The sequence below is a fragment of the Crocodylus porosus genome, unplaced genomic scaffold (assembly GCF_001723895.1).
Source record: "Crocodylus porosus isolate Cpor-Errol unplaced genomic scaffold, CroPor_comp1, whole genome shotgun sequence".
NCBI lineage: Eukaryota > Metazoa > Chordata > Crocodylia > Crocodylidae > Crocodylus > Crocodylus porosus.
Window position 1 is genome coordinate 202813548 of NW_017728906.1, and position 13375 is coordinate 202826922.

The following is a 13375-nucleotide window of genomic DNA, read 5'->3' on the forward strand; positions in this document are numbered from 1 at the left end:
ATCTTCTCAAAGAGTTTCCCAAGGATAGAGGTAAGACTGATGGGCCTATAGTTGCCCGGGTCCTCCCTCTTCCCTTTTTTGAAGATGGGGACCACATTAAGCTTGTCTCTTAACTCCTCTGATGATAAGGGTTGGCTCTCTTGGCACCTGAGTGGTGCTGTTCCAGGGACCTGTTCTATCCAGTGTAGCAGGATTTAAGCAAATAAGTGATCCGTGTCTGAACGTGGTTTCAAATATGCAGTCTGCGTAATGCTTAGTGCTTGAAACGCAAGGAAAATTGGACTGTTTAGACTTTTTAGACTCTCAAGTGAACATCCGGCATCTAGAGAGCAGTAGTATAATGGCCTGGGGTTAGAAGGAAAAATATGTTACGACATTCTTACTCCATTACCAATCCCATAACCCTTCTGTTGCCTGTGTAGACATTTGTATTTAAGAAAGAGGCTGGCGGATGCTGGGAAATGAATAGACCTTTTAACGCTTCATACCCTCAGTGGTGGATCTCATCGGTTTTAATATAAAATTTGAATATTAATACTAATATCTACATGTCCTGACCGATGTCAGACCCTGTTGTGTTTGGAGCTGTACCCAGGGAAGGAGACAACCTGTGCTACAAAAGTCCATAAGCTCAACTGGCCAGGCAGACAAAGCACAGGACAGAAGAAGTTGTGCTATCCCCAATTTACAGATGGCAAACTGAGGCACAGATATGTTAAGTGATTTGTCCAGTCACAAAGGAAGCCTGTAGCACACCTGGGCATAGTGGGGAATATTCTGTTCTCATTTATACCTGGATAAATGCAGAGCAACAACACTGAAGCCTGTAGGTTTACACTTCTGTAAAGAATAGTTTCCTCTTGTGTACCAGGTGCACATGGCTAGAAGTCTCCATAACTTGGCTTGCTACACAATCATTTCTCAACCCTGTTGTTGACCACTGTAACTCAGTTAGTGCTGATGAGAATAAAACAGTGTAGCAGGTGTTTGCACGCTGTAGTTTAAAAGAATGGCTCTTATTGGCCCCTGTGATCAAAAGAGCTTGTGGTCATGCTGATGCTTTAGGCTTCTCTTGTACCTGTTTCCTGTAAAACGCCCTCCTGTGCTGGCCCTTATTGCCAGGACTTTGCCTGATTAATTTCTTGTCCCGTCCCTTGGTATCTGCTGCGGGAGGTTCGCTTGTGCCAGGGAGGCCTTGCACACATTCCTCCCCTCTCCTGGGTGCTGACAGCTGAACTTGTTCCGGCAGCTACGCGTTGCCCACGAAAACCACCGAGGTGATGGTAGTACAGGAGGTGGGGAACAAGATGTACATGGATGCTGTTCTTACCACCCACCAGCGAGTGGTTCAGGTAGGACATTGTCTTTGCTTCTCAGAGCCCTCTGCTCCTTCCTAACACTTCCTCCCCGAGGATCTCCAAGCACTGGGCAAATATCAGCTAACTGTTTTGGGAAATGGGGAAACCAGGTTTGTTTTTGTGGGCAGTTGTAGTACAAAGGAGTTTAATGAGACATTCCACAATAAGCCACTTGCAGAACGGAGAACCAGGGAGCCCCCTCTTATCCTTAGCTTTAACCATTAGATATGCTGCCTCTCACCAGGAACGGTAGCTAATAATAAAAGAAAAAATGGTCACAGGGACAGAGCCTGTCTCCAGGCAGGTACTTTCAGTAAACCCTTTGTAACTCACTGGTTACGCTGTAGTAGGGCTGCAGTGTTGTAGCCATGATATTCCAGGGAATATGTCAGAAACTGGGTTTTTTTGGTAATATTTTTTTATTTGACCAGCTGTATAATTGGGTGAGATGTTGGGAGCACAAAGTGCTGTTACTCAGATCGGACTTCCCAGGGGGCAATGGTTATACGGGCAGTTTTGAAACTGGAATTTTTTTCCTCAGTTTCTCTTCCCTCAAAGCTGCAGATGCCCAGGCTAAGATAGGCTTTCAATTTCTACCAGGAAAAATTTTGCTCTTCTAATAGAAACCAGGAGGTACAGGCATTCCAGCTTTTTTTCTCCCAGAGCAAGAATGGCCATTCTGGGAGGAAATAAACCCATTACAACCAGTACAAATGGCTCCCGGGAGAGTTTCCCCAGGAGAATGAACATTTGTTTGCTTTCCTACAGCTTAGCTCCTCCTGGGGTTCAGGAGCTGTGGAGCCGTGGGAAAAAGCTCCACAACTCTGGAGACTGGTGTCGCCCCGGTCTGGAGAAGGTGCAGGGGCAGTTGCTCCCACTTCACCAGGCATTTGGGAGGGGAGACCAGAGCAGCCACCAGGTCTCCTTGCCTGCATCTTACTGCTTTGGAGTGGGATCAGTCTGGACACTGGGAGCAAAGTGCAAGGAGCAGTGCTGCCCCTTGTCTGCTTCTCCCTTTGGACTCCCTGTGTGAGAAGTGGGCAGGGGGCCCCCTGGGAACTGCTGCTTCTCCCACAGTCATTTCTAGCCGTGGAAAATTTCCATCTCTAGAACTGAATTTTTGTATTTGGCCTCAAGTCTTCAAGTTCTGCCTCTGCCAGATTATATCCTCAGCGTTTACAGGCTAACCGCTGCAGAGTGCCAGCACTGGGAAGTTTGGAGATTGACAGTGGGATTTACTGGTTTTTCATTGCAGAGTCTGTGACAGGTTCCAGCTGCTAGTGACAGTTTATTCTAGCTCATGCTAGCCCTATGCTATGTGTGAATGTCTCTGTAGCTGCAGCACGTGTGGATGCCCCCTCCACTGATTCATTTGTAAACCTCTGATTCAGAGGAGTGGAGTTGGAGGAGGTAAATATCATAGAAAAGGGATGAGAGGTATTGAGCTGAGATTCAAAATGGGGTGGGGAGAGACCAGAGACGCAGTACAGATAGCAAGAGCAGCAGTGCAGAGGGCTTGTCCAGACTGCAGTGAGGCTGGGTAGGACCGGAGGCTGTTGCATTAGAAGTTCCCCCAACTGGACTTGCTGGGATGCTCTGGGTATGAAAGGCGTGAGGATCCCTAAATCTGTATGTGCTGGAGTACAGTTGTCCCCATTATGGTCTGCCATAGGGCTGTGCTGAACTGGGCTCCTTTACTGCGCCATTAATGTAAAAAGTCTGTATACATTTGGCTTGTCTTCTGCAGCCTTTTCTTTTGACCTTTCAGGTCAGGAGTCTGAGCGCAACATTTGCTCCTATCCTGTTGGAAATTATGCAGAGTAACCAGCCTGAAGGCGTCCGTCTGTCAGTGAAAGAGGTACGTTGGGTTGTATTGATGTGTTTGCCTTCAGAAAGCCTTTATTATAGGCAAGGTGAAGTCTGCCTCTTGGGAACACTGTATAAGGGCTTGCTCCATCTCTTTCGTTGGCTGGTTGCCTCTTCCATTGCCCAGTGCCTGTTGGAATGAGGCCTCCGTGTGAACATTGGGCAATCTGAAACTGTTTCTTGGAGCTCATGAACTACAGCCTTACTTAGTGTCTGGACTCCTTCCTCTAGTCTTGTGTTAGTGAGAGGAGAGAGCCCTATCTCCATTACCATCCAAAGGGAAAGTGGATTGTACATTGCTTTATTTTGTTCCTAGAGAAAATCTCTAGGAAAATCAGACACTTTTTTGTCTTTGCTACTACTCGACACTTTCTCAAACAGGGAAATACTGTCCCTATTTTATAGATGAAGAAACAGATATTAATTTATCATGACTTACTCTGTGGCAGAGTTAATCCAAAGCAGAGTGTAATAATGGAGCCCCAGAGAATTCACTCCATGTTCTTGGCTCTAACACAGTGGTACTCAATCTTGTGGATGGCGCAGAGCCCATCTGAAGCTCATATCAGGCTGTGGGCTCCAGCACCCCTCCTTGCACCAAGATTGAGTCCTGGGGGGCTGGCAGCACCCCCTCCTGCCACCATGTGCCAGGAATGGGCCCTTCCCCCCACTCCGGGATTATGTCCCTGTGGGCCAGCAACAGCCACTTCTGCTGGGGTTGGGTCCCTGGGTCCTGGCACTGCCCCTGCCCACCATCCTACACTGGGATTGGGCCATGGGGCCCAGCAGCACCACCCCAACCTGGCCCTGTGCACTGAGATCAGGTACCAGATCCTGTCCGTGGGGTCTGGGGTTCCCAACAGCTCCAGAAGTTTGGTGGTGGGGGAGTGGTGCCATTGCTTTTCTAACGCTGAAATTCTGGAGTCGTGGGGAGCCTGGCAGGCCAAATGACACAGCACTGCAGGCTGGGTCTGGCCCATGGGCCAGATGTTGAACCCCCTGCTCTAACTGCACGATTGCACTTCCTGGGAAGGTTGTCTTGTTCTCTTCAGAAGCTCCTAATAATCCTCTAGTTCCCTAAATTGAAACTGCTGAAGCACAGAACAGAGCCCTTAGTGTATCAGTGACAAGTAAGGTATAAGCCCTCCAGCCAATTTCGCAGATGCCCTTTTATTACAAAAGCAAGCCAGCTCTGCTTATTCAAGGGAGTTTGTTGAGCCAAAAATGTCTGTATTTGAAGTAATGTAAGAGTGAAGTTGTAGCCGTGATAGTGCAGAAATTATGTGAGAGGCAAGGATTGCTTAGGGTGAAAGGGTGAGAACCAGCAAAGAAGGTCTTATGTTGGAAAGCTTGTCTGACTTTATCCCAACCACATCATTGGTCCAATAAAAGAGATCACCCTAAGCAATCTGCCTTTCTCAAATATTGAAATAAGAGTTTCTCAGGGTCATGATTTTTTCAGTGTCCAGCCACCTTACAAATCATTTTTCCCAAGTTTGCCTTTTAAAGGTCCTAGGTAGATTTCCTTGAGCAGGAGAATTGAAGTATGACGATGCAAGTAACTTTGCCTGGTCTGGTTTAGTATTGCTTCACAGACAGGAGTAGAGGGAAAAGACTTCTTGCCCACTGTTCATTTTATGTGCAAGTCTTAATGCTACCTTTCTCCCTTATGGTCACCATGTTTTTCTCATGGCTGCCATCAGGAAAGAGATCTGTGGCTTTGCAGTAAGCTTAGGTTTGGGCTCGGGGGGTGGGGTGTGTGTTGATCTTCCCAAACAATCAGTTCTTCAGTTCTCGCTGAAAAACACACGCACAGTTGGCATTGATAGTTGCACTTAACCAACACCATATGGTTAATGGCTTGACTGATTTTCTGTGTACTCATAAATGTTGCATCATCCCTAGCTCAAGATCTATAAGCTTTAGGTGGCAACTCACTGAGCAGTACTACAGGGGTAGTCTTGATGCCCAGGGAAAGGCTGTGTTTCACAGGGTAATACTTAAGCCAGTGATTCTCAACCTGGGTGTCACGAGATCCTTTCTAGGGAGCCGTGGGGTGCCAGGCAGTGTTAGAACTGTTAGGTATGGAAATGTGTTTCACAAGATAAACCGAGATCTCAAACAGAATCCAGAGTTTTTAAAACATCCTGAGCTGCTGTTGTGGTTTGGCTGAGTTCTTTGTAGTAGAAAAATTGCTGTTGTTTTTCCATAGTCAGCAAAAACCCAAGTGCAGACAAAGAGCTGGCATTTTCCGATGGGGGCTACAAGTCCAGAAAGGCTGAGAACCGCTGGCTTAAGCCTTCTGAGTTAGTGTGTGCATTGTGCAGGGTGTATGCCAATGTCAGCAATGCTCATTCTGTCTTTCAAGGCCTCTGTGCTCTTAGGTGCTCCATATTTATACCTGGTACGACTCCAATGTCTGCAGTGGAGTTGCTTCTAAGCTGTCTGCTCAAGTGAGAGGAGAATCAGTGCTTCTAAGCTGTCTGCTCAAGTGAGAGGAGAATCAGTGCTCCCTTGCAATAGCATGTTTTATTACAAGGAATAATAGGTGACAAATGCTTCACATTCAAAAGCCCGTTGAAGTCTATCTCAGCCATGCAGTCAGTACAAGATATCATCCAAAACAATTGCAAAAAACTTTTTTATTCTCTCTTTCTTCCCTCCAGCAGCCTTCTCGTCTCAGCCCTGTATAGTTTAGGTCTCTATGCAGATATTTCTACCCAAAACAAAGGGTGGTTTCTGAGAGTCCTGTGGATTAGGGCAAGGGGCTGTGAGCTAGGGTCAGGGTATTCCTGGTTTTGCTACTGATTCACTTTGTGTCCTTGGGTGAGTCTCTTAACCTCTCCCTGCCTTCCTGTCCCTGTCTATGGAAGATCAGTGTACAGATGCTGTTTCACTGGGGTGAGCTCAGACTTGCTTTATTAATAAATAAAAAGTGCTTTGAATTAGTGGGCTGCCTTTTTGTAGATTCACAGATGTTAGGGTTGGAAGGGACCTCAGCAAATCATCAAGTCTGGCCCTCTGCCCTGCACAGGAAAGTGCTGGTGTCAGATGACCCCAGTGAGGTGCTTGTCCAGCCTCCTCTTAAAGACCCTCAAGGTAGGGGAGAGCACCGCCTCCTTTGGAACCCAATTCCAGATTCTGGCAACCCTCCTGATAAAGAAGTTCCTCCTGATGTCTAACCTGAATCTGCTCTCCGTCAGTGTGTGGCCATTATTTTTAGTTACTCCAAGAGGTGCCCTGGTAAACAGAGCATTTCCTATCCCTTTCCCCCCCCACCCCCGCGAGATGAATTTGTAGGTGGCCACAAGATCACTTCTCAGCCTTCTCTTGCAGAGGCCGAAGAGATCCAGAACCCTCAGTCTCTCCTCGTAGTGCCTTGCCTGCAGGCTCTGAACCCTCTTGAGGCTGTCCACATCCCTCTTGAAGTGCAGTGCCCAAAACAGGACGCAGTACTCCAACTGAGGCCTGACCAGTGCACCTCCCTGGACCTGTCATGCACCTGCTAATGCATGATAGAGCACAGTTACTGATCACTTCATCATATTGAAGACTCATGTTCATCTTAGAGTTGACAGTGACTCTGAGATCCCTTTCTGTTACAGTGCTGCTGAGAGGGTCATCCCCTAGCCTATAGGTGTGTTGTTGATTCCTTCTTCCTAGGTGCAGCACTTTGCATTTGTCCTTGTTGAATTGCATGCTATTCTGTTCCACCCACTTTTCTAACCTGTCTAGATCTCTCTGGATTTGTTCCCTGCCCACTAGTGTGTGTACTAGGGCCCCATAATTTGGTGTCATCTGCGAATTTGGACAGAATGCTCTCCATGTCCTCATTCAAGTCACTGATGAAGACATTGAACAGCACTGGTCCAAGGACTGAACCTTGGGGAACTCCACTGCCCACATCTTTCCAGGTCGGTACCGACCCATCCACCACCACTGTCTGGGTGCAACCCCTAAGCCAATTTGCCACCCACCTGACTCTGTAATCATCTTGGTCACAGCCACTCAGTTTATTTATGAGAATAGGATAAGATACCATATTGAAAGCTTTCTTAAAATCCAGGTAGATGACATCTACCTCATCCCCTGCATCTAAGCATTTTGTGACATGGTCATAAAAAGAAACAAGGTTAGTCAGGCAGGATCTACCTGCTATGAACCTGTGCTGATTGCCCTTTAGCATTGCTTTCCTTGCTGGACTCCCACAAATGTGATCTTAATAATTTTTTCAAAGGTTTTCCCAAGGATAGAGGTGAGGCTAAGTGGCTTATAGTTATTCAGATCATCCTTCCTCCCCCTCTTGAAAATAGGGACCACACTGGCCCTTTTCCAATCCTCTGGGACCTGACATGAGCACCACAAGTGCTCAAACAGCCATGCCAGTGGTTCTGCTATGACACTGGCCCATTCCTTCTGCACCCTTGGATGAAGATCATCCAGACTTAAACACATTCAGCCCCTCCAAGTGTCCCTTCACTAAGTCAATGCTAACAGTTGGTGGGCTGTTTTCCCCCCTGTGCTCGTCTATAATGCAATTGGGAGATTTGTTCTGATCTGTGTTCAGGAATATGGAAGCAAAAAAACTCATTGAAGAGCTCAGCTTTGTCCCTTCTATCTGTCACCAATTGCCCTAGTCTGCCCTGTAGGGGTCCTATGTTACCCTGCACCTTTTTTTTTGCTCCTTATACTGTATACCTGTAGAACGACTTGTAGACTGAGTTCAGAACACTAAAACCTATTGAGCAATAGCCCTGAACGTCAGATGTGTTTGAAAGCGTTCTACCACCGTAGAGCTCAATCAGAGGACCACCAACGTTTCTCACAGATCCCGAGCATAGCATAGAGCAGTGGGTGAGCCCTGTGGGTATCCTGGACTCTTCCAGAACTAAGAACTAGGCAAGGACTGTCTTGAAACAAACTCTGATTTCTCTGCCCTGCAGTACACAGAGTCCGACTTCAAGATTCGATTGAAGACTCGAACGGAACTTGAAGACTTGATGTCACAACTCTCCAACTGAGCACACGCAGCCTGTTTCAGCATCCACTTTGTAAAGATAATGGTTCCCTCCCTTGGCTCCTTGTAGCCTTCAGAGACTATTCTGCCAATACTTTTATGGATACATTTGCTCCTTGGAGACAGTTTCCAACCATGCCATTAAGGATCTTTAATAAAGGCTAAATGCCGGTGTTGTGTAAGTGCCCAGGTTATACTTTCTCCTAGGGCAGGGGTGGGCAAAATATGACCTGTGGGTTGGATTCAGCCCACCAAGGGATTCCATCTGGTTTGCAGCAGGCCACTCAGTCCCACCTGGCCCAGGTGTGGGGGTGCAGTCAGTCCTACCGCCCCCAAGTATGCAGCGGTGCTAGGGTGGTGCAGCTGCTTTCCAACAGCCCTGGACAGTGGCAGCTACTTCTGGTTGCCACTGCCATTAGACCCACCCCCACTGTCAACCTGTCACCAGCTGAGCCAAGGCAACACAGCACCCCCTAGTGCCCCCCAGAGGGGACCCAGCTCCCCCCAGCAGGATTGCAATGCTCGTAGTGCCCCCTAGTGGTCCCCATTGACCACTGCAGCCCCAGCAGGGCAGATACAGCCCTGGCTTTTCTGCCACTCTCTTCCTAGAGAACCCAGGCATCCGGGCTCCCAGACCCCCCACCCTTATGTCCCTATACCAGAGCTGGAGACCACCCCCTCCCTCCGAGACCCACACAAGGTGACCAACGACCCCGCTGGCATTTGTCTCTGCAGCTTTATTTGATTTCATGACAGCACCATAGCCCTGTCCCCCCATGGTGTGTTCTACTCAGCTGGTCTCCGCCAGAGCTGGCTGCATCCCTTGGCTGGCTTAAACCCTCCCTGAGCTGCATTATACTTAGTAGGTCTCCAGGAGCTCCACCCCAGAACTAGCTGCATCTCCGCTCCAGGTAAGTCCCCTGCTATCCCCTGTGCAGTGTTATATTCAGCTCTAAGCTGTTCCCCACCCCCGAGCTGGTTGCATCTTGACACCAAGCAACTCCTCCACTCTCCACGTCTGGGGCAGCCTCCCATTCATGGCCACACACCAATAGGACCCTGGCAGCTCTACATCTGGTGGAGTTGGGGGCGGGGAAGCCCTGGGCCTCGCAGGCTGGTAGACAAGATGCAGCTGAGGGGCTGTGGTTCTGGGGTGGCCATGTGCAGCTCCAGCATGGGCCCTGGTGGGGAGGCACCAGGGACCACCAGTCCTAGTACCAGGTCGAGGTGGGCATGGGGCGGGTCAGTCCCTGGTGCTGTTCAGTCATGTGCTGCCCCCACCAGCACCGACCTTAGGCTCCAGCACCAGCTGCACCTCCTCTGGTGGATCTGGGGGGGCAAAGGGAGAGGTCTAGAGCAGGTAGGTGGGTCCTGGAGGGAGGAAGATGCCTGGGTTGGGTGAGAGCCTGAGCCTGGTACTGGAAGGGAGCAGGGCACGAGGGTGATGGACAGGCAGGCACCTGCCAGGGTTGGCTGGGAGCCAGCACCTGCTGTTATGATTGACAGGCAAGGCATCTGCCTGGGTTGGCTGGCTGCCTGTGCCCAGTGCTGCACAGGGGAGGAGCCAATGGTGACAGACAGCCCAGGAGCCCCGCCCTGGGTATCTGGCAGCTACTCGGAGAGCACACCCAGGTCCAGTGGGAATGAGCGGGCAGCACCAAAGACGTTGTGGGCCTGACATACATAAGTGCCAGTGTCCTCAGGATGCACTGGATTCAGGTCCAGCCAGCGTCTGTTCTGCCCCAGCAGGTCCTGCCCATCCTGGAACCAGCTGAAGTTGGCAGCCAGGGACTTGGCCTGGCAGGAATAGAGCAGCGCCACGGGGTCCCTGGCGTGGATGGGCAGTGCCGCCTGCAGCTCCAGCGACACAGCCCAGGGTGCGTCTGCAAGGGTGGGGGGTGGTAAGAGGGAGGGGACCCAGGTGTCTGGGCTGCCCTCCCAATACTGCTGGGCACCACAAGCCTCCCAGAGGTGGAGGGGACCCAGGCGGCTGGGCTCCCCACTCCCCCACACTGGATGCCGTTTCACAAAGGGGGCAGGGGGTATGGTCCAGTCACCTGAGTTGTGTGTGTGTGTCCCGGATGCCTGGGGGGCGGGGGGGTGCATGCATGTATGTGCATGCATGTGCTGACCCCTGAGCCGCACCCCTCTGCTGCCCCCAGCCCTGCCCCTCTGCGCTTGCACTGCACATGGAGGCAGAGCGGGGTGGGGAGGTGGTTATGCCTTGGGGGCTCTGGGCCATGCAGCAGTAGATGCGGGTAGAGCCTTGTGCCTGGGCCGTGAAGGCTAGCATGGGGCCATGCTCTCCCAGTGCCTTCCAGTTCTGGGACCAGCAGTACTGGTAGACAGGGGGGTTGGCACCCCTGGGCACTCTGCAGTGCAGCTGCACAAGCTGCCCCTCCAGCACCACTGGTTCTGGCATCCCTGTCACCGTCACATTCCTTGGGGGATCTGCAGGGGTTGTTAAACTTGGTTGCTGCCTTGATGTGCCAACCCAAACCTGGGCGCATCTGGGCCACAGCAGCCCCAGGCTGGGGGTGGGGCCTCCAGTGGCCCTACCCCCCCGCTGCTGGAGCTCTGCCCTCAGGCTGTAATTCCCACCTGCCCTGACCTAGCCCCACACCCTAGTGCTCCCCCAGCTAGGAGACTGCTCTCACACCAGGCTCCACCTCCTACCCCAGTGGCCCTGCCCCCTGAGCCAGGTCCTTCTTGAAGCTCAGAGCTACACCCAGGCTCCACCCCCAATGCCTCTGCCCTCCATCCCTGCTGCAACCATAACCCCTGTTCTGGACCCCGCCCCACAGATGTATGCCCCTCCCCCTGCTCCTTGAACCCCATCCAGTCTTCTATCCCTCCTCCAATACCAGTGCCCCCACCCTTTAGCCACACCCCCCATTGCCCCACCCCCACTCACAGAGCACATGCAGCTCCAGGCGCGCCTGAGGGGCATCGGGGGCATCCAGGGTGCAGGAGAGAGCATGGCTGTGGTCCTTGCACTGGGGGGCACCCTCCAGGTCCAGCTGGGCCCAGGACTGGGTCTGTGCTCCCCCTGGGCCCTCCAGGCCCCCCCAGGCCAGGCCTAGAGGTTGCAGGGGGCAGTGGTGGGGCAAGGAGCAGGTCAGGTGGGTCATGATCCCCTCCCACAATGGCCACAGACCCTCCAGGCGGGGGTGGAGAGGCCCACTGTGGTGCGGGGAGCAGAGGTCAGGCCCACCTGGGTTCTCTCCCCCATGGTGGGAGGGGTTTGGGGGCCCAGACACCTGGATTCCCTCACCTGCCACCTGCCCCTGGATCATGCCCATCCACCGCTCGTGCTGCTGCTTGTCCGTGGCCTTCAGCATCAACCCCGGGGGCTGGACAGCATGGATCCAGACCCCACAGGTGCCGTTGTTGCCCAGGCTTACATTCTGGAGAAGCAGACTGCAGCTGCCCCAGAAGTTGCCCAGGAAAATCACTTCCGGTGCTGCTGTGACTCTGGCCGCAATCCAAGCCAGCTCTGTGCCCTGTAGCCCTTGGTCTTGGGGTCCCAGCAAGGCTTGTGATACCAGATGAGGGAGTGCACCTGGCCCATGACCGGAGGGGGCTGGCATGGCTTGATTTTGCCGGGGCGGGGCAGGGAGAACTGCACCTCAGAACAGCAAGAAATAGAGGAGAGGCCACATGGCGATGCCAGGGCAGGTGAAAGGGCTGGGGAGGGGAAAGGAAAGCAGGATGTTGGCTGCTGCAGTCCCCCTGCTTTACCTGTGGCAGATTAGGGTGTTATGCCTTGTGTTGTGTCAGGTTTGACTGTGCAATTTTGCTAACATTGGATTTGTATGGGATGGCTTGGATAGGGGTGACTAGATGACCTCTGGGGGGTCCCTTCCAGACCTTCTTCTCTACGATTCTATGATAGGGGACAACCTAAGGGGGCAGCCCTGATGCTGGCTGGCTGGTACTTGAGTGCTTGTTTTTTAAAGTTTGTTTAAGCACTCGTGTGTTGGAAATAAAACATGCCGCCCCCTTGAGCTATCAGATTCAGGCCTGGCTGAGTTGACTCTGCTGCTTGTCCTTCATTCCATGCAGCTGACTATGTGAGGCTTTTCAGAGCAGAGCTGAGACAGCAAATCTACATGCCCCCTTTCCCCACCAGCAAGATTGTGCAGGCTATGCCAACTGCCTGATTCTCCAGTCTGGCAGTGACCAAGTGAGGGGAGTTTCCTTGGTACCTAGCCCAGGGTCCTTCCAGCTGAAAGATGCTGCATGATGTCCTGGCAAATTCCCACCTGGAGCAGTTTAGATAAACCCACATGGCACCCAGGACTTTTTCCTATACGACTTCCATAGCACACACGTGTTGAGTGGAGACCATGGCAATATTGTGTGTGCAATGCTAGATCATGCTCACTACGTTCTTTGGCCCAAGAGAAGAACTTACGTCAGGATCACCAGAAGACCTGAATCCACATTTAATCTGTACCCCCACAATTAAATGCAATTTCACCCAGGATTCCCCACTATAAAAATATCCTGTGCCATTTCATCAGCTCAGCTCCTGATGATGGGGGCAAAGCATTATACCCCTCCTGGAGTCGGCAGCATGTTTCAGGACTTAAATTCTCCCCCGCTCTGGCGGATCAGATGTTGACGTTGGGTCTCTTGAGCATCAGGCTCCGGCCTCTTCTCATCAGTTCCTGGCCTGGGCCAACTGCTGCCGCTTCTGCAGCTCCTCCATGCGCTGCTTCTGATGTTCCTGCATGCACTCCTTGAACGTCTGCACCTGCGACTGGCACTTCCTCCAGTCCTGGTGCTCAGCCATGCACTCCTGGATGGCATAGTGGAAGGCAGCACAGCCCGTGCGCGAGATCATCTGGTCCAAAGGGTCTTCCTCGTCCTCCGGCTTCCGGTTCCAGCTGTGACCTGCAGAGCTAGGGCCAGACATCTCGATGGATCTAGAGCGTGCGGATCAGAGAGAGGGGGGAAAAAAAGGACTGATATTCACCATGAAGACACCGCTCATCGCTGAGTTCCACAGGCTCATCTGATGGCCTTTACCTGCGCTCGTACAGCGGCTGCCCCTTTAAGTGCGTGGCGGGACCCGGAAGAGGAGGCACGCTCTTATTGGTCGAGCCTCCTCCACCTGCTTCCGGGTCGG

General features: G+C 51.9%; 3 protein-coding genes across 3 annotated transcripts in view; 1 reads left to right on the forward strand and 2 right to left on the reverse strand.

The window, feature by feature from the left end:
• Positions 1–8420, forward strand: part of MRPL48 (mitochondrial ribosomal protein L48) — an 18690-nt gene extending 10270 nt beyond the window's left edge. Inside the window, exons 6-8 of the mRNA XM_019530539.1 lie at positions 1250–1352; positions 3127–3216; positions 8168–8420. Coding sequence (XP_019386084.1) covers positions 1250–1352; positions 3127–3216; positions 8168–8245 — 271 coding nt within the window. The 3' untranslated portion in view covers positions 8246–8420. The remainder of the gene's footprint in view (positions 1–1249; positions 1353–3126; positions 3217–8167) is intronic.
• Positions 8421–9598: 1178 nt separating this feature from the next.
• Positions 9599–11828, reverse strand: LOC109305578. The gene is given in 5 exon segments (XM_019528565.1): positions 9599–10298; positions 10426–10692; positions 11156–11455; positions 11516–11746; positions 11749–11828. Coding segments are annotated over 5 exon segments (1308 nt in total). The 5' UTR covers positions 11813–11828; the 3' UTR covers positions 9599–9852.
• Positions 11829–12668: 840 nt separating this feature from the next.
• On the reverse strand, positions 12669–13363 carry LOC109306416 (cytochrome c oxidase assembly factor 4 homolog, mitochondrial). Its single transcript, XM_019529760.1, has 2 exons — positions 13276–13363; positions 12669–13172 (listed from the first exon to the last, which is right to left on the reverse strand). The coding sequence occupies exon 2, from the start codon at positions 13160–13162 to the stop codon at positions 12908–12910; it is 255 nt and encodes an 84-aa protein (XP_019385305.1). The 5' UTR covers positions 13163–13172; positions 13276–13363; the 3' UTR covers positions 12669–12907.
• Positions 13364–13375: the final 12 nt, after the last annotated feature.